General features: G+C 42.2%; 1 protein-coding gene across 2 annotated transcripts in view; it reads left to right on the forward strand.

Moving 5' to 3' along the window:
* Positions 1–8,258: 8,258 nt before the first annotated feature.
* LOC122556824 (uncharacterized) overlaps positions 8,259–18,468 on the forward strand; it is a 99,232-nt gene continuing 89,022 nt past the window's right edge. For both annotated transcript variants that reach the window (XM_043704035.2, XM_087995527.1), the window contains exons 1-2: positions 8,259–8,409; positions 8,673–8,930. In XM_043704035.2, coding sequence (XP_043559970.2) covers positions 8,389–8,409; positions 8,673–8,930 — 279 coding nt within the window. In that variant the 5' untranslated portion in view covers positions 8,259–8,388. The remainder of the gene's footprint in view (positions 8,410–8,672; positions 8,931–18,468) is intronic.

The raw sequence follows: 18,468 nt of genomic DNA on the forward strand, positions 1-18,468 counted from the left end.
AACTATATAAAAGCCCTTGTTCATGTGACAGATAAATCTACGCCCAGGTATTCCAAAAAGGGCTGCCATATCTTATACAAATTCTCAGTTTTGTGGTGTACCATACTTGTAAGAAAATCCAAGGGGATATGCTCCATAACAATCTTCCGCCAACCCGACAGGCCTGGGGGGGGGGGGGGGGGGGTTGCTTTCAGATATCCAACCTAGCAAGATATTCTTTCTTGTGCAAGAAGTGAGGATGTTGAAAAGTTTTTTCTTATACGCATCTGCAAGGAACACATTGGGCATGCCCAGAAGAAGAGAGGTTGAGTCCTTCTCCACCCTTACACCCCAAATCCCTTCCATTGCACCTGTCACAGCATTCCAGTGTGCTTGAAGTCTATCACAGGACCAGAGACAATGGGTAAGAGTGCCCGTGCAGACTTTGCAGTTGGGACATGTTTAAATTTTGGCAAACAATCCGGAGCCAGGTGGACCCTGTGGAAAATCTTCAACTGTAAAGCTTGGGTCCTATTACAAGTTGATATCTTTCTTGCCTTTTCCCAAATATCTTCCCATGCCTCTGAGGAGACTTCAACCCCTCGCTCTCTCTCCCACACCCTGCAGAGTTGATCGAACTCATCTGAGGGGGCACTCCCCAATTGATGATATAAAGTACTGACAGAAAGTCCTCTCTATGTCGGATTTGTAGGGATCAGTCAAAAGTGTGGTCTTTTTTTGAATAAAATCCCTAACTTGAAAAAAACAAAAGAGGTCCCTGTTAGATAGCTCATATTTCCTCTAGAGGCATGGCATTCATCCACAAACTCCATCAACAAACACATCGACCTGGACCCAATATACCAACCACTACAGCGGACAGCTGAAACTAACAACCGGAAGAGGCAGGGACAGACCATTATAAACACCGGAGGAAACATCAAAGGAGCGCTTCGCAGGAGGCTCCAAAGCACTGATGATGTCGCCTAGCCAGGGGACGAAACGTTTGCAACAAAAACTTCCAGCTCGGCGAACAGAACCACAACAGTATTGATGACTATTGGGTTATGGCAATATTCCCTAACTGTCCTCATTTTGTCCAAGCTAGTAAGAGGGCACCCTGCCTGAGAAGATTCGATATCAAACCATGTTGAAAGAGGGTCCCCAGAGGCCCTGTCACTCACATAGGATAAAAGCGAGCTTAGTTAGTAGCTTTTAATGTCCAGGATGTCCACTCCCCCCAGTCTGTGAGGTAGTTTAGCTAATTTAGTGAGGGGCCGTTTATGGTGCCAGATAAAGGAGCTGAACCAACCGTTCAGTCTCCTGAGTGTTTGTTTATTGAAAATCAGGGGGAGCATCCGTATAGGGTATAGCAAACGAGGGAGAATATTCATCTTAATAAGCGCTATCCGACCCAACCACGAGACTGGAAGTGCCTCCCATCTTTGAAGGTCTTGTTTGATTTTGTCAAATAATTGAACAAAATTGACTTTGAACAACTGATCCAGAACTGGAGTAATGAACATGCCCAAATGCCCTCTGCCAATGATTCAATCACCAATGTAAAAAGCAGCGGTGAAAGGGGACAGCCCTGCCAGCTGCCCATTAAAATGTTAAAGTTACTTGATCATACCCCATTGGTGATGACCGCAGCAAGAGGGCCTCTGTAGAGAACCTTTACCCATCTTATAAAGATATGTTTTTTGCTCCCTCGACCCTTTTGAATTCCATATTGTCCTGCAAAATAGGTAATATAGCAATCTCTGATCATGCCACAGTATATATGGAAGTTAAGACTAGGGACGATGGGACAGGTCCCCAACATTGGCATATGGATTCCTTCTTAATGAAGGATAGCAAATTTATAAAACATTTTTCTCAATAATTCAAAACCTTTTTGGAAATTAATTCAGGTACGGCCAGTAACCCGTTGACGATGTGGGATACCATTCAGACTTGTGCGCAAGGTTTGATCATCTTATATTTTGCGATCCAGAAAAGACAAAAGAGAAAGCAACAGTGCCTGCTTGAGGCTTGCTTGAAGGCAGCTGAGACAGCGTTATGTTGTTAGCCCTCTATTACTAAGCTACAAAGGATCACAGCCCTTAGGACAGTCTTGAATATCGCACTTACACAAACAGCAAAGAGGGAAATATTATTTGCAAAGCAAGGATTATATGAATATGGCGACAAGCCTGGCAGATACCTAGCATATCTTGTTAGGGGAAAAAAAGGTTCCTCAAGCTATCACGTCCATTAGGAAAGTGTTGGTCCTCTAACTTGTGATTGTAAAAGGATCAATACAACCTTTAGAAAGTTCTACTGTGAACTGTATAAATCGCAGGACTATGAGGATAGAACTAAGAAGATGGAGTCCTTCTTTAAAACTTGGCCTTTCCGGATTTAACCTTGGAGCAGCTGTCGATCCTGAATGCGCCCCTGGTAACCAAGGAGGTACTCGACGCAATTAGACAGCTTCAGACTGGCAAAGCACCTGGACCAGATGGATTCCAGGTTGAGTTTTATAAAGAATTCACAGGGAACTGGCTGGTCCACTTATAGACATGTATAATTACTCACATGGTCAGGACTGCCTCCCGTCTTCGTTGAGAGAAGCAAATATTTCTCTCATTCTTAAAAAAGGAAAGGCCTCAGAAGATTGCTCATCATATAGACCCATATCCTTGCTAAATGTAGATTTTAAAATCCTTACTAAAACGTTAGCATTAAGATTGGAGAGGGTCTTACCATATAGCATGAACGAGGACCAGACAGGGTTTATCAAGGGCCGTAGATCACCTAACAATATTAGAAGGGTCTTAAATATCATATACAGAAGACCACCACACTGATAGGCAATCTCTACAAATTGGATAGGGAGAGACGAGTGCTATGGCCGATGGGGCCGCCCTCGGTCAGTACTCTTTCTCACTCATTATATAACACGATATTGAAAGTTAAAAATCACACAACACCAGGTTATAGTCCAACAGGTTTAATTGGAAGCACACTAGCTTTCGGGGCGTTGCTCCTTCATCAGGTGATTGTGGAGGAGCGTCGCTCCGAAAGCTAGTGTGCTTCCAATTAAACCTGTTGGACTAAAACCTGGTGTTGTGTGTTTTTTAACTTTGTACACCCCAGTCCAACACCGGCATCTCCAAATCAAGATATTGAAAGACATGGAACGACTATTTAAAACATGGAACCACGAATTGGGGTTAGAAATCTCTTCAGAAATGTGGGAGGACACCTGGGAAAAACCCAGAAAAATCTCTATTTGTAATAGAACTCAAGCTATTCAATTAAAGATATTCTACAGGGCTCATATAGCGCCTAAATGACTCGCAAAATTTGAGGTAGGAACATCCCCAAATGTGTCCTAAATGCAAAATAGAAGTGGGCACTCTCACACACTGCTTATGGACATGTCACAAGATCCACAAATACTGAGACAGAGTAGCGAACACTCTGACAGAAATATTGGGAACGGAGATTGGATTGGATCCAGTATCTCTGCTCCTGGGCTTCTCAAATCTGCCCTCCCTGGATGTGCACGGGAGGAAACTATTTTCCATTCTCTCTTTCTGTGCAAGGAAAAATATCTTAGTTAATTGGATAGCTGAGGGCCCTCCAGGACTTTCAAACTGGCACAGGTTAATCATGGAATATATCCCCCTTGACTTCCTCACAAATATAGTGCACCAAAAAACTGAATTATTCTATAAAATATGGCAGCCCTTTCTGAACTATATCGACACAGATATTTCAGCCATATTGTCCAGGGCTTTTGTCTGGCTATGGTAATGGTTATGGCTGGTCCGGGGACCCCCGGGAGGAGGAATCCTGTATAAATACAGGTTTTATTATGACTTGATGTAAATCCATTTTGAGTATGTACATAATTATTTAATTATTACGTTATTTCTTACCAGTAATGTATGATATCCTATTTTATATTTTGGTTGTTTGTAGGATAGATCAGTTGTTAGTTGAGTTTTTTTTCTCTCTTTTTTTCTTTTATTGTGTTTTGGCTATTATTTATTTCTTTTTTATACATATTTAATTGCATATTAGTGTTTATACTTGTTTGTATTACTTTGTAATTTTGTAAAAAATGTTTAAAAATTTTTTTTCTTACAATAAAAATACCATTGAAAAAAATTCTCCCCCATTTATCAGAGCTTTAAGAAATACAAACCTCCTGTGTGTGTCTTTAACACATGCTAGTAACTTCAATGGGAGATTCCTCCTAACCAATACAGCCACTCCCCTCCTTCTGGAATTAAAAGATGAAAAGTAAACCCGACCAAAGCCATTCTGTTGTAGTTTCAAATGCTCCCTATCATCCAAGCGCGTCTCGGGTAACAAAGCAATATCTACCTTCTCCTTTCTAAGACTCAAGAGTACCTTCTTCCTCTTAATTGCTGAATGACTTCCCTTGATATTCCAGGTACACCATTTAATCAAATCATTAGCCATAATCTTCTGCAGTGCCATTCAAATCCCAGAGAGGAGGAACTCGAACCACAAATCGCTGCACCTTAATGTCACATGATCCATCAAACATAAAGACTACATAAACTAAAACCACTATATTAAACAAACCTACAAAACTATCAAAGACTAAAAAACAAACCAACATATAGTTCCCCTATTCAGCCAATGATGCTGAATAGGGGAACTCATCCCCTGCCCAAAGGGGCAACTACCCATCCCAAACTGCCCATAGGTAGGCATCTAGCCATCTCAACCATTTTCCTTCCTCTTAGATAGAGCTGCACCCCAACACAAGCAGAAAAGAAAGTAAATGCACCATAAAATGGCTATATGAATAAAGAAAAGAAATTTTTTTTTTAAAGGAAACAAAGGGTAAAAACCCCACCTATCATTTGGTATAACTTAGAAATTAAACATCTCAACCGCTGCCAAACATAGTTTAATCCAAATTATTACCGATAGAAAAAAAAGGAAAAGATTTGGAGGTGCCGGTGTTGGACTGAGGTGTACAAAGTGAAAAGTCACACAATACCAGGTTACAGTCCAACAGGTTTATTTGGGAGCACTAGCTTTCAGAGCACTGCTCCTTCATCCACCTGATGCGTTTGTGTGTGGCTGAAGCTTAGGCCATGGAGAAACCTGAGGAATGCCACCGCGTGGAAAAATCGTGGAAGTGTGGCAACTGCGGGAAATGCTTCCGTTTCCGTCTGACCTGAAGATCCAACGGTGCAGTCACACCAGAGAGAGGCTGTTCTCCTGCCCAGAATGTGGGAGGGACTTCATCCAGGCCTCCGGCGTCGTGGCTCACCAGCGAGTCCACACCGGGGTGAGGCCCTTCAACTGCCCCAAGTGTGGGAAGGCCTTTACTCAGGCCTCCGCCCTCCTGAGGCACCAGCGGGTACACACAGGGCAGAGGCCGTTCACCTGCTCTGAGTGCGGAAAGGGGCTTACGTTTTTCAGCAACTTGCGGAAGCACCAGCGCTCCCTACAATTGGATTCCACCGGTGACGCTGCTGTGAGTCACCCCCAGGATTGAACCTCCTGCCCACTCTGACAGTGAATGCAATGGGAGAGTGAGTGGGCTTTTTTTTGTTTGCTGCTGGATGGCACCGCCCAACCTCCCACCAACCCCATATTGGCTCACGACTGGCACTGTGGCTCAGCGGTGAGCACTGCTGCCTCACAGCACCAAGGACCAGGGTTCGATTCCACCCTCGGGTGACTGTCTGTGTGGAGATTGCATGTTCTCCCTGTATCTGTGTAGGTATCCTCTAAGTGTTGTGGTTTCCTCCCACAGTCCAGAGATGTGTGGGTTAGTGTGGATTGGCCATGCTGAATTGTCCGATAGTGTTCAGGGAAGTGTAGGTGTGGTGCATTAGTCAAGGCAAATGTAGAGTAATAGGATAAGAGAATGGGTCTGGGTGGGTTACTTTTCAGAGGGTCGGTGTGGACTTGTTGGGCTGAAGGGCCTGTTTCTACACTGGAAGGATTCTACAATTCTATGGACTTTCTCTGTGTTTTTTTAAGAAAAACAACAAAGACAATCCCAAACAACACTACTATTTGTATAGACTAAATTGTTCAGATTAGGTTAATTTGTCCACAACGTCTCTTGCCTTCTCCAACATGTCAAAGAGATGTACAGATCTACCTAAGGTGATTGAAGCACCATCAGATACCTCAGAGAGAACTGGATCCCAAGCTCCTCAGTCTTCTCTTGACACCGTCATAGGATTTTTTTTTCTGGATCATTGCCACTGAGAAGTCCTGGAAGAACATGATCTTAAAGCCCTGGTAAACTAGGGCCTTTGGTTACTTCCCCTGGATTCTGGAAGCTTCCACAATTCTCTTCTTATCCTGGTAATGATGTAACCACACCAGGAGAGGACGAGAATGTTGACCCAAACCTGATCTCCACGACATGACCCGCAATCTTCAAACCTCCAAGTTAAGGAATTTTGGCAACCAGTCCTCAACAAATTCTGCAGGCCCTTCACCTTCCTTACCCTCAGGCAGATTGACGATCCGAATACATTTTCCCCTGCCCCTGTTCTCAAGATCATCCACTTGGTCACGCAAATTACAGACCTGTGTCTTCAGGGCTTGGATCTCATCCTTGAATGAACTGGCATCAGCTTCCACCACAGTGACCCTGTGCTCCACCTCATCCGTCCCCTTCTCCAGGTCTCCCAGATGCTGCTCATGCTTCTGCAGCATGATAGAGATCGGTGCCAGATTCTCTTCTACCTGCTTACCCAATGTCTTGTGAGATTTTGCGAGCTCCTTCACCAGGGCCTGGTAGGTAATCGAGTCCGAGGATCCTGCAGACTGGGCCTCGGGGCCAGCCTTGGACGCTCCTCCTCCCTTCTTCAGCATCTCTGGACAGCAAGAAACCCAGGTAAGTTAATTTTTCACAGTTTCCTGTGACTCCATGATCTTTCTTGAGTTCCAGGATATCGCGGTGGTCCAAGATGGATGGGTTAAAAGTTCGCCCCACTTGTGTTGCAGTGTGGAGCTCTGCAACGTGATCCTCTTAGATTGCTGCCATCTTGGACCCCCTCACAATTACAACATTTAAAAGGCATTCAGATGGATATATGAATAGGAAGGGTTTAGAGGCACATGGGCCAAATGCTGGCAAATGGGACTAGATTAGGTTGATATCTGGTCGGCATGGACAGTTGGATCGAAGGGCCTGTTTCCGTGCTGTACATCTCTATGACTGTATCTATGACCTGGTCTTGACCCAGCATGTATCACAAACCCAGCCGGCTGTCACCAGGAAAGTAGTTTCCATTCCTACAGTCTGGATTAATTTACTTCAAAGACACTTTGTAACCTTATACAATACAAAAGTGTATTACAAATCTCAGATTCCCGTTTTTAAAAAATACTTTGCCTCAAATTTTGAAGGAACACCAGTCAAACTTGTGTCTGACACACACTGCTCCCACTCATTTCCAATTTGTACTATTCTTATCTTTGTTTCCCATGAGACTAACAAATTTGGACTTCCAACCTCCCTGGATGCAGGTTCACTCCAACAATTTGCTTCCTTATTTTGCAATGTTTGTGTTCCCCAACATGTCCCTCCCTGCCGTAAATGGTATTTCCTGTGCCAGAATCCAATGTTGTATCTTGACCTGGATCATTTTCCCCATTTTCTCAGGCTAACATGGTGTAATTGCAGGTTCCTGACACATTCCTTTGCGTGAATTTTCTGATTTGAACGTATATTTCTATCCACAGGTCTGTACTTTCTGTTTTAGATTTCCAGTTGCTCCTCTCAGATCCTGTTCATATCCAGAGCATCTCTGTTGGAATGATCCCAGATGCAGATTCTAAGTATCTCCCTCTCTGCAGCTCAGGCATTCCCAATTCCAGGTGACTAGCTGTGTCCTCCCGAGGACTTGAATTCTCAATCCCTAACTGCTTTCCAATTTCCCTTTCTCCCCAGATCTCCAATTCCCATCATTGCCTCTCACATCCCAATCCCACATTCCCATGGAAACTCCTTCCCATTCCCCAACTCCTATGACGTCACGCCGTCCTGGCAGCTGCGTAAAGAATAAAAGAGAGTATTTCCAGCAGATGGTTTAAAAGTTTTAGTTTTATTTCAGCGGGGGCGGGAGAGAATAAAAGTGGTAAGAAAAAAAAAATCCGTCAGCGAGAGGGCAGTAAGTGGCTGGAAGAATATTATTTACAGGTTAAGATTTGCTGAGGGATAGTTTGGTGAAGTTTCTGAAGTGTCCCTGGGAGTTTGCTGCCGGGTTTGGGGTTGGGGGGGGAGGAAGGTGCTGAATTGTTTGGTAATTGTCCTCCATCCCTCCCTCTGTGCAGTGATTTGTGATAGAGTGAGTGAACCGTGCAGCTGCCAGGACCTTTTGTAAAAGCAGAGTTGCCGGAGGAGATATGGAGCCGCGGAAAATCGAGGTAAAAAAATAGTTTGAGATTTTAAAAAAAAGAAAATCTTTGTGAGTAACCCCCCCGCCCCCGTGTGGGGTTGGGAGAGGCTGAGAGTGCAGTTGCAGTGGGAACTGGGTGATGGGCTGCGAGTTTGTCCCTGAGCTGTGTGCAGGGAGCAGTGAGGATGAAGTTGGATACAATGTGTCCCGGCTGCGCCCGGGAAATACTTTGTTACTAAGCGGCTCTCCCTCTTGTTTCTTTGTTTCTCTCTCTCTCTCTCCTGCTGCCAGTGGGTCGGCCCGCCGTGCGGGTCCCACGGACCGTACACTTTCTACCGGGCTTTCAGCGTGGCCCCGGGCGGCGGGAAGGCGCTCAGCGCCAGGCTCGGCCAGTTCCTCTTTGTCCGCTGCCAGCCGCATGAGCCCGAGTGCATCGCCGAGCTGCAGCTGCTGTGGGAGGACCGCGGGCGCCAACAACTACTGGCCAGCACCAGGCTCTACTTCAGCCCCGAGGATACCCCGCAGGGCCGGAGCCTGCACCATGGCCAGGTACGGAGAGCACTACAACAACTCGGGCTGGGGGGGGGGGGGGGTAATAGGAAGTTGGAGATGAACAGGACGCCAACTGGGGGTAAACAGGCGATTGGGGTGTGGGCAGTGGGGATTAACCAAGGACCTTAGGGGGGTGGCTGGGTGTTTAGTAGGGAGCCGGCTAAGCTTTAGCTCCTTGGGAACCAAACATTCCTTCATTATCACCCCCCCCCCGATCCCGGTTTCATACTTTCCACTCACTTCAAGGTCAGATAATCCCTGTTCAAATCTGACTCTTAATCGCTGTGCCTAGCCTGCTCGATTTTCTTCGCGTTTTCCAAACTCGGAAAGTTTCAGGGAAATTGAATTGCTCGACGTGATAGTATTTTTTCCCGCATTACTCTCTCCCTTCCATTTCCTGGTTTGCAGCTTTTCTTTTTCCTGGGATTTTATTTCAATTTTCGATATTGAAGACTAATTCAAAGAACTTTTATATTTACTACCTCCATTATTAACCCGGAATCACTCGTGTCGTCAACACAAGGGATTTTCGTTTTCATTTGTTTAAAAATGTTGTGATATTTTTCAACTTCTTCAAAATTTTACCTGTGTAACATTGTCTGTACTTGGGCGGAGGCATTATCAAGTTGTTTCCAGGGATTTGCAAAGAGAAGCCTTTTTAAAAACAAGATCTTTAAACAATGTACGTGACAATTTTATTGGCGCCGCTTCAAACTGCAAAGGATCTTAAACAATTGGTATTTCTGTGATTCAAAAATTAAATAAAGGAGAGATTAAACTCTCTGGCTGCATTTTGATCTCTGCTACAAAGGGCGTGGATCTCGCTGTTTTCCCATGTCTGCGCTTTGCGGGTTAGGTTCAAACTGGTGATGGTAACAAATACAGTGATCTGCAGCTATGTGGGTTTAATCTCTGGGCAGCATTGCAGCACTATGTAATTATTATTGTGAGTCTGCAGTTCACCGGAGTTGAGCTTGATTTAAGGGGCTTTCTACGGTCCCCACTTTCAGTAAAGCCATTGTTTGAAGATGGGCAACCTCACATGAAATATCTAGAGGGGAGGCTTCACACAGCAGTCTTCATTTGCTTTTGACCGTTCTCTGTGTAATTCGGAATTCGTTGGGATATTCTGGACCGATTCAAACCAAGCATTTCCTGACAAACAAGTTTTGACTTTTTCCAAGAGCAAATGGAAAGACTGTCTCTTTGATGAAAAAAAGGCCTTTTTATCCTTCTCAATTATTTTGTCTGAAGAGTTTATTAGACTTTGGTATTTTGCAGTAAGTCAAACATTATATAGAATTTTACATCTGTTAATTACAGTGTTGTCTCCTTGCATAAACACGAGTGGTAGAGGCCAAGACCAAGCTGAATGATATTATTGCAAAGGACTTTCTTTTAAGTAGTCACAAAGCCAAAGTTTAATGACAATCCTAAATCCTACAGGAAATCTTTAAGTTATCAAAGCACGTCTATTATTAGTTATTAGGTTCACATTTTGATGAGTTTCCCTGCTGTTTTACTTGTTTTTTTTTACAAGAAACCAGTGCTGTCTTCTAGAGAGTATCCTACATGGGAGTGATGGAGATGAACATTTCAGTCATGTCCACCAGATATCCAAAAATTAATCTAGTTCCATTTGCAAGCACTTGACATCTAACCCTTTTAAACTCTCCTTATTCATGTACCTATCCAGCCATCTTTTAACTGTGGCGAAAGTGAGGACTGCAGGTGCTGGAAACCAGAGCTAACATTAGAGTGGTGCTGGAAAAGCACAGTAGGTCAGGCAGCATCTGAGGAGCAGGAAAATCGACGTTTCGGGCAAAAGCCCTTCATCAGGAATAGACCCCAGAGCAAGGTGCCATCTTTTAAATGTTGCTATTGTACAAGCCGCCTCCTATGTTGCAGAGTTGGTTAGTGTAATTGTGGATCGGGAGGCAGGAAATTAGAATTTGGTGTTTGTAAAATTGTAAACTGCTAGGGGAGAAAGCATTGCATGGTCCCTTTTTTTAAAAGATGGTGCGTTTTCTGTGCTTGGAGATTTAAAATGGATGTCTGTGAGCAGCAGCTTGGAAGTCTGCAATACACAGAGCCTGAATTGAAACATCCGTATCAGAAGGCTGTACGGGTTAGTAGGTCAAGCAGCAGATTTTACCAAGACAACAGGCATTTGAATTTAGCCAAACAACTTGAACCAGGTACTTGGGCACCAAAACCCTATTAAATTTAAATCTGATGGATTAGTCCTATGTCGTCAAAACCTCTTGTGAGAAATATTGATATGTCATCATGGGTATGAAAAAAGGGGTAGTTGCACAAAGACCCCAGAGCAAGGTGCCATCCGCCAGAGCTAACAGCCCTTGGCTCTCGAGAATAGCTGGCTTTCAGTTTTATCTACGTCTTAGAGAAAGGCCATCTGAATAACAATGGATGGAGAAGGCATTCTTGACAGAAGAATCAACTGAGAAGGCACAGAACGTTCTGGAAGACATGTAACCTGGCTGTAATTTTGAGACTAAATTTTTTTGAGTGGGACATGTATTTATTGGAACAGCACACCATAAGAATCTTGTTTTATTCAGGAATAGTTGGTAGTTAGAAGGGTTTTATTCAGTTTGTTAATAGTTTAGTTAGTTCGTGAGTTAGATAAATTGTTAATTGATTTTAAAGTGAGTGTGAGGGATTTATTTTATCTAATTAGTAGAAGTTTCTGAAAAAGTTTCCATCACTTTTCACAATCTTTTTACAGATTATAAGGTAAGATGCTCCACTTTGGTTGTTTCACGTTTAGTTCTCAGAGTGAGATCAACCTCTGATTTATAAAACCACCTCCTCTGGCAGCTCATTCCAAGCTGCATCACCCTCTGTGTGGACAAAAAAAATGCCCCTTAGGTCCCTTTTGAAACCTTTCCACTGTCACCTTAAGCCTGTACTTTCTTGTTCTGGGCTCCTCCACTCCGGGGGAAAGACCTTGGCTATTCACTCTACCCATGTCCCTCATGATTTTATAAACCTCTATATAAGGTCACCTCTCAGCCTCTGATGCTCCAGGGAAAATAGCCCCAGCCTATTTAGCCTCTCCCTATAACCCAAACCCTCCAACCCTGGTAACATCATTAAGTTTCACAACATGCTTCTGATAGCAAGGAGACCAGAATTGTACACCGTATTCCAAATGATGACACACAGGGCAGGGGATCCCTGACAATATTCAGAAAGTTAAAAGTCACAACACCAGGTTATAGTCCAACAGGTTTAATTGGGAGCACTGCTCCTTCATCAGAGGACTATAACCTGGTGTTATATGATTTTTAACTTTGTACACCCCAGTCCAACACTGGCATCTCCAAATAATGTTCACAAAGATTGTACCAGCTGCCCAGAGGGAGTCAGTGTTATTATTGCAGTGTAGATCTCTGATGGAATGAAACAGCAGAAAAAATATTTAACTATGTCAACAATCCTGGGTTACTGTCAACACTACTTCTCCAAATTAATGCTGGTTAGCACTAAATGTTTGTTTAACTACTTGAATTAAGTAACAAAATAATCAAAATGTTTTTGGTTTAATTATTTCAGATGATCAGAAGAATGTATAGAATTAGCTACACCATGTAGTCTGATTTCATTTATCTTCTCCATCATAATGATTGCCTACATCCCTGTATGATATAATGAGATCAAACATGTGACCTTATTGAGTAGCCAAACAGGCTCATGGGGCTGAATAGCCTTTTGTCCCGAATACCTTTTATGTTTGCATGCTCACGTCTGTATAACATTGTCCAGCTCCACATGACCATCTTCTGGTGAAAACATCATGAATGTCTTTGTCTTGCCTGATATGACCTTGAGCTCATACAAAACCTGTATCTTGTTCTGTGCCAAGTTCTGCATACCTATCACTTTTATTTTCATTCGATTACGTTGGCTTGAATTCCAAAATCCTCAAGTTCTTGTGTTTTTTTTTAATTTTTATTTCATTCTCTTCCATCATAGCTTCTCTGTAATGTCCTGCGACGCAACTACATTATCACCGACTGACCAGAACACACTGTTGCTCTGTGTACCCCTCACTACTTCATGCTCATTATTGACCACCAGTTTTTTTTCTGTTGTGGTATGCCCTTCAAACCCACTCACCCCTCCATTGCCTTTTATTTTAGGACTCTTCTTAAAATCCCAGCTTTTGCTTACACTTCTGTTATTCCTCCTAGTAAATCTTTGTTTGCTTTTTTTAAAAAATGTTGTCTTCTGTAAATTAATTGGGATTGTTGATGGAGGGAAAAATGTTCTAATTCTGTTTTTGGAAAGGGTGGAAAATGGAATGAATTTGGATTTGAGCTGCTGGGACCTGTAACAATGTGGCACTGTCACTTGAGGCAAAAATGAAATGGGATCCCTGTAAAGTTGCATTTAGAAATATTTCAAAAGATGGCCTTAATTTATGTTGAGTTTCTTGAAGTGGGTCATTTATATTGGCAGATAAAAGTTGGGCTTGTCTGTATCATCAGACATTGCTGAAGTATAGTGATGCTCTGTGATCTGGGAGGAGAGCGGTACTTCTCGAGTTTCCTTTTTGATTTGTGGAGAGGTTGTTTGTATGTGAAGGCAATGCTGAACTTTGGTGAACTATCCTCCAGTTCTGACTGTTGTTATTGTGGAAGTTAACAGTAAAGGAGGAGGCAGTTTTGCCCATGTACTACTTCAGTATGTACTTCTCAACTGCAGGTACCTGCCATAATCTTAACTTTCTCTCCTTTTCCCAAGTGTTTTATATTCCCTTCTGAGATAATTTAAATTGGTTCAAAAACCAGCTGCAGCAAGGCATTCCATGCTCTTTCAACTCTGTGATTAAAAATTATTCTAACCCCTCCAGCTTTCCAAATTAAAATTCTTTGATTCTAACCTCAAACACAATCTTTATTTATCCTCTTGGAACCCTTTCAGAATTTTAACTGTATTTTTTTATTTTAACAATTCCACTGAAAATGTTCATTTATTAAAGCACCTTTCAATACGTATATTTGATCATGTCTTTCTGTTGATTCTTTACATTAATTTTGAATGTAAAGACAAAAGTTGCATAATTAGGTGACAGCTAAAATACTGTGTGCCTTTCCTGGCATTATATGAAAAGATATTGGAACTATGAAAATAATGTATGTAAATTCAGAATCCCTTTCTTGTCTTTTCTACTTGCACTCCCACTGTTATTCAGCTGTTCCACTGATTTTTCTTCTGCTGCACTCTGTTAAGAGTCTTGAGTATTTAGACTATATTTCCTTTTTTCCTTTAAGTGATTAACTTTGTATCTCATTGGACTGCAACATTTAGTAACTGTTAAACATAATTGTGCTTGGAAATGGAATGTCCTGCCTACTCACATTCTCTCTCGCTATTTTAAATAAGATGTGATGTTTTGTGGAATAACCTTCGGAGAAGAAAGCCCAATTCAGAAAAAGAACAAAAAAGAAATGGAGAGTCCAAGAGAAGAAATTGTGCACTAAAGATAAAATAAAAGCAAAACTTGGAGGTGCATGGGATAAGTCCATGTGCAACCCCAAAAAAGATGGGGAGAGTGGCAGAGGACTAAAGAGACCCACAATAAGGGTCAGGGGTACATTTGAGTCGTTAGAATTTTTTTTTGAGGATTGTTCTTGAAGGCAACTTGTGATTTTTTTTTTTCCAGACCCTATCTTTTCATTTTCAGAGATTTATTTTTTTATTTTCACTAACTCCTTCATTTGATTGTGACATTAAGTAATAACTTTATCTCCTGTGTTTGTGTTGAACTTCTTAAGGTTTACTACTTTAGATAGAATAGATGGCAAAAATAATAAAGATTCCTTTGTATAAGTACTCATATGATAATTTATTATAAACACATCTGCCTTGCTCTGTATCTGTCATGCATTTAACAAAATAAATAGTTAAATGCATATTGAGGTTAAAAAGATGAAACATCAAACTGATTTTTCAGAATTCATTTCTGTAACTAAGGCAAATGTAATTTGGAAATAGCTTCCTGCAAACTGTTTACAAAAGTTAAGAGATGATGACTATTATCTTGTAGCCCTTTGTGAATTATCTACCTCCTTTGTTTTCTATGATTCCGTAAATCAAATAAATATCAATTACTCTGCCTCCCCTTTACAGACTCTTCTCTGATGTGCAATGTCCTCTCAGCCTATTGTTTACTGTAAATCGTTTATAAACCTGGTCAGTCATGGATACATTTCCACAATGTATAAAAACTCCAGTACCTACCTTCCCAGTCATCAGTGGATCAACTGGTCCCTACATCTGGTGCTGTGCTGCCTATCCTCAGCCAGTGCTCCGGCTTTGCTTGTGATACCTCTGATCCACCCAGCTGAAACCAGAGCCTTGTCCTTACTCTCTTCCTGAGTCTCAGTTCTGTGATGTCTCTGATATGAACCAGAGAAACCTTCCCTACTCCTCCAGTCTCGGGCTTCCTCCCCTCGCTTGCTTGTTGCAGCTCCAATGGCAGATTTCTGTGTCGCCTATGTATGGGGTGATTTTTCTTTTCCTCCATTTGATTTCCTCCCCCTCCCCACCACCACCACCACCTATGATTGAATATTTTGGAGGTGGGTTATGGGTTTTCATGGGTGAATTCATCATGGCTCCCTGTGTAGTCTGACAGTTGATTTGAGTAAATGAAAACCTGGAGAGAAATAAGTGAAGTAACAGCACTGAACTGAATGTGGATGAAATGGGTGGCATGGTGGCTCAGTGATTAGCACTGCTGCCTCAGCAGCAGGGACTCAGCCTCGGTGACTCTGTCTGTGTGGAGTTTGCACATTCTCTCTGCATCTGTGGCATTTCCTCCCAGTCCAGGGATGTGTAGGTTAGGGTGGATTGGCCATGCTGAATTGTCCCATAGTGCCCAGGGATGTGCAGGTTAGGGTGGATTGGCCATGCTAAATTGTCCCATAGTGCCCAGGGATATGCTGGTTAGGGTAGATTGGCCATGCTGAATTGCCCATAATGTCCAGGGATGTTCAGGCTAGCTAGATTAGCCATGGTAAATGCAGAGTTCTAGGCATTGGGTATGGTGTTGGGTCTGGGTGGGGTGCTCTTCGCAGGGTCAGTGTGGACTCAGTGGGCCAAATGGCCGCCTCCTACACTGCAGGAGTTCTAAGAAATAGCCTGTACAGGTGATTGTTAAAGTGACTTTCAGACCCGAAAGAAAACAACTGACTAAACGCTTAGATAAGAAAGAAATCTCTAATTGTAAAGTATGTTGGAGAAATCTGTATTACCATACCAACAACTTTTGTTTTCAGGTGTAGTTGAATAATGACTGTTATTGATATTTAAAAGTGGCAGTTTAGAATGATGAGTGGATCAGCCCCTTGATCTGTACCATTATACAGCTGGATAATGTGCACTCTACTACACATTAATCTGTATCCCTTGTTATCCTTAACCTAACGAAACAAACTCCTTTTTAAATTGACCCAGAGCTCACAGGTTTTAGGGAGACCGAGCCTCAGATTTCCGTTGTCCGCTAATGTCCAAATGTTGCTGCCTTAGCTTGAAGTTTCTGATCTTGCTCCCTGTTCAGCATCTGTACTGGGGGAAATATATTTTTTCTATCTATCTCATTAAATTCTGTTCTTTATTTTTATTACCTGTGATAGTTGGATCACTGAACCTCCTAAACTCGAATTGAAGTCCATTTGTTGAATTTGCATTATTTCCCCTCTCGCATGTGAAAATATTTTTCACTGCCTCATCCGTGAGGAGACGGGATAAATCCTTTTCATTTAATTTAAAGGCATGTCTTGAGTCCAGAATTTTTGTTGTATTCAGGTGGATAGAATAAACTTCTGCATTTTCAATTGTTAACACATTGACTTGATGAGAAGTGAAAACAATTCTGTTCACCGAATTATAGTGTTTGCTGATGATCGGATCTTGCAGTACAGAAAGTGTCCATTTGGTTCATCATGATCGTACTGGCTTTTTGAGAGCTATCTAATTACTCCACTCCCTTGTACATTCTCCATAACCCAGCGAATGTCTCCTCCTTAAGTGCATATTTGGTTCCTTTTTGGGAATTACTACAGAGTCTATTTTCACCACACTGAGGCAGTGCATTCCAGATCATCATAGCTCACCACTTAAATGAAAAATCATTTTGGCTGTCCCCTAGCTTGTCCAAGTAAATTAGATTCAGGACTGTGTCTCTCATCCATCAGTCAATAAGATTGTGACTGAACTGATTATTCCACAGTCGTGCCTGAGAACATCTAAGTCCCTCAGACCTCTGCGTTCTGAAATCTCCCACTGTTTAAATCATCGTTTTTCAAATCTTCCTGCCAAAATGGAAAATTTTACATTTTTACATTTTATACTCTCCTATCTTTGCCCAATCAATAATGTGTCTATTATATTTTTATAGTTTAGATCAGTGTGGTGCTGGAAAAAGCACAGCAGGTCAGGCAGCATCTGAGGAGCAGGAAAATCGATGTTTCAGGCAAAAGCCCTTCATCAGGCTTGATTCCTGATGAAAGGCTTTTGTCTGAAACGTCGATTTACCTGCTCCTCGGATGCTGCCTGACCTGCTATGCTTTCCCAGCACCACTCTGGTTTCCAGCATCTGCAGTCCTCACTTTTGCCTATTATCTTTTTATAACCTACCTATGTTAGCTTCGCAACTTAATTTTGCACCAATCTTTTTTTGTGTCATGGACAAATTTAGCAACTATATCTTTGGTCCCTTCCTTCAAGTCATTGATATAAATGGTATAATATGGTAGTGCCAGCACTGACCATGGCACAAAACCCGTTACATCTTGCCAAATAGAAGTTGATTCATTTATGTCTACAGTTAGCTTGCCAATCTTTTAGCCATGTCTGTGTGTTGCCCTCAAATCATGAGCTTTCATTTTCTGCAATAGCCTTTAATGTGACACCTTATCAAATACCTTCAGGAAATCAGAAGTGCACTAATCAACTGGTTGTAACAGCTGGTTATCTTCAGAAAGAACTCCAATGGGTTGGTTAAACCTGATTCCCATTCACAAAGCAATGTTGATTGTACCTGATTACCTTGAATCTTTCCATGTGACCTGTTGTGATATCTTCAGTAGCTTAATATCTGTCATAGGGCACGTGTTAAAGTTGATTGGTCTGTAGTTTACTGCTTTCTGTCTCCCTTTTTGAATAAAGGAGTTAAGTTTGCTGTTTTCCATTCAAAAGGGACTTTCCCGGTATCTGTTGAATTTTGGAAAACTAAAACTAACCCATTGACTGTCTCACCAGCCAATTCTTTTACAACCCAAGGACCGAGGGATGTGTCAGCCTGCAGCTTGAACAGTTTGCTGAGTACTACTACCTCAGTGATTATCGTTTTCTTGAATTACTCTTTTTTTTCCCCCTTCCATTTCTTAACTTAGTTTTTTTTCCTGGGATGTTTTATATTGAAGACTAATCCAAAAGCCCAATACGTTTTACTATGGGGACTCCATCCCCATAGTTAAGGGGACAGATAGGAGGTTCTGTG

Source organism: Chiloscyllium plagiosum, unplaced genomic scaffold (genome assembly GCF_037043375.1).
Source record: "Chiloscyllium plagiosum isolate Xiang-an unplaced genomic scaffold, Cpla_swu_hap1 HiC_scaffold_16, whole genome shotgun sequence".
Lineage (NCBI taxonomy): Eukaryota > Metazoa > Chordata > Chondrichthyes > Orectolobiformes > Hemiscylliidae > Chiloscyllium > Chiloscyllium plagiosum.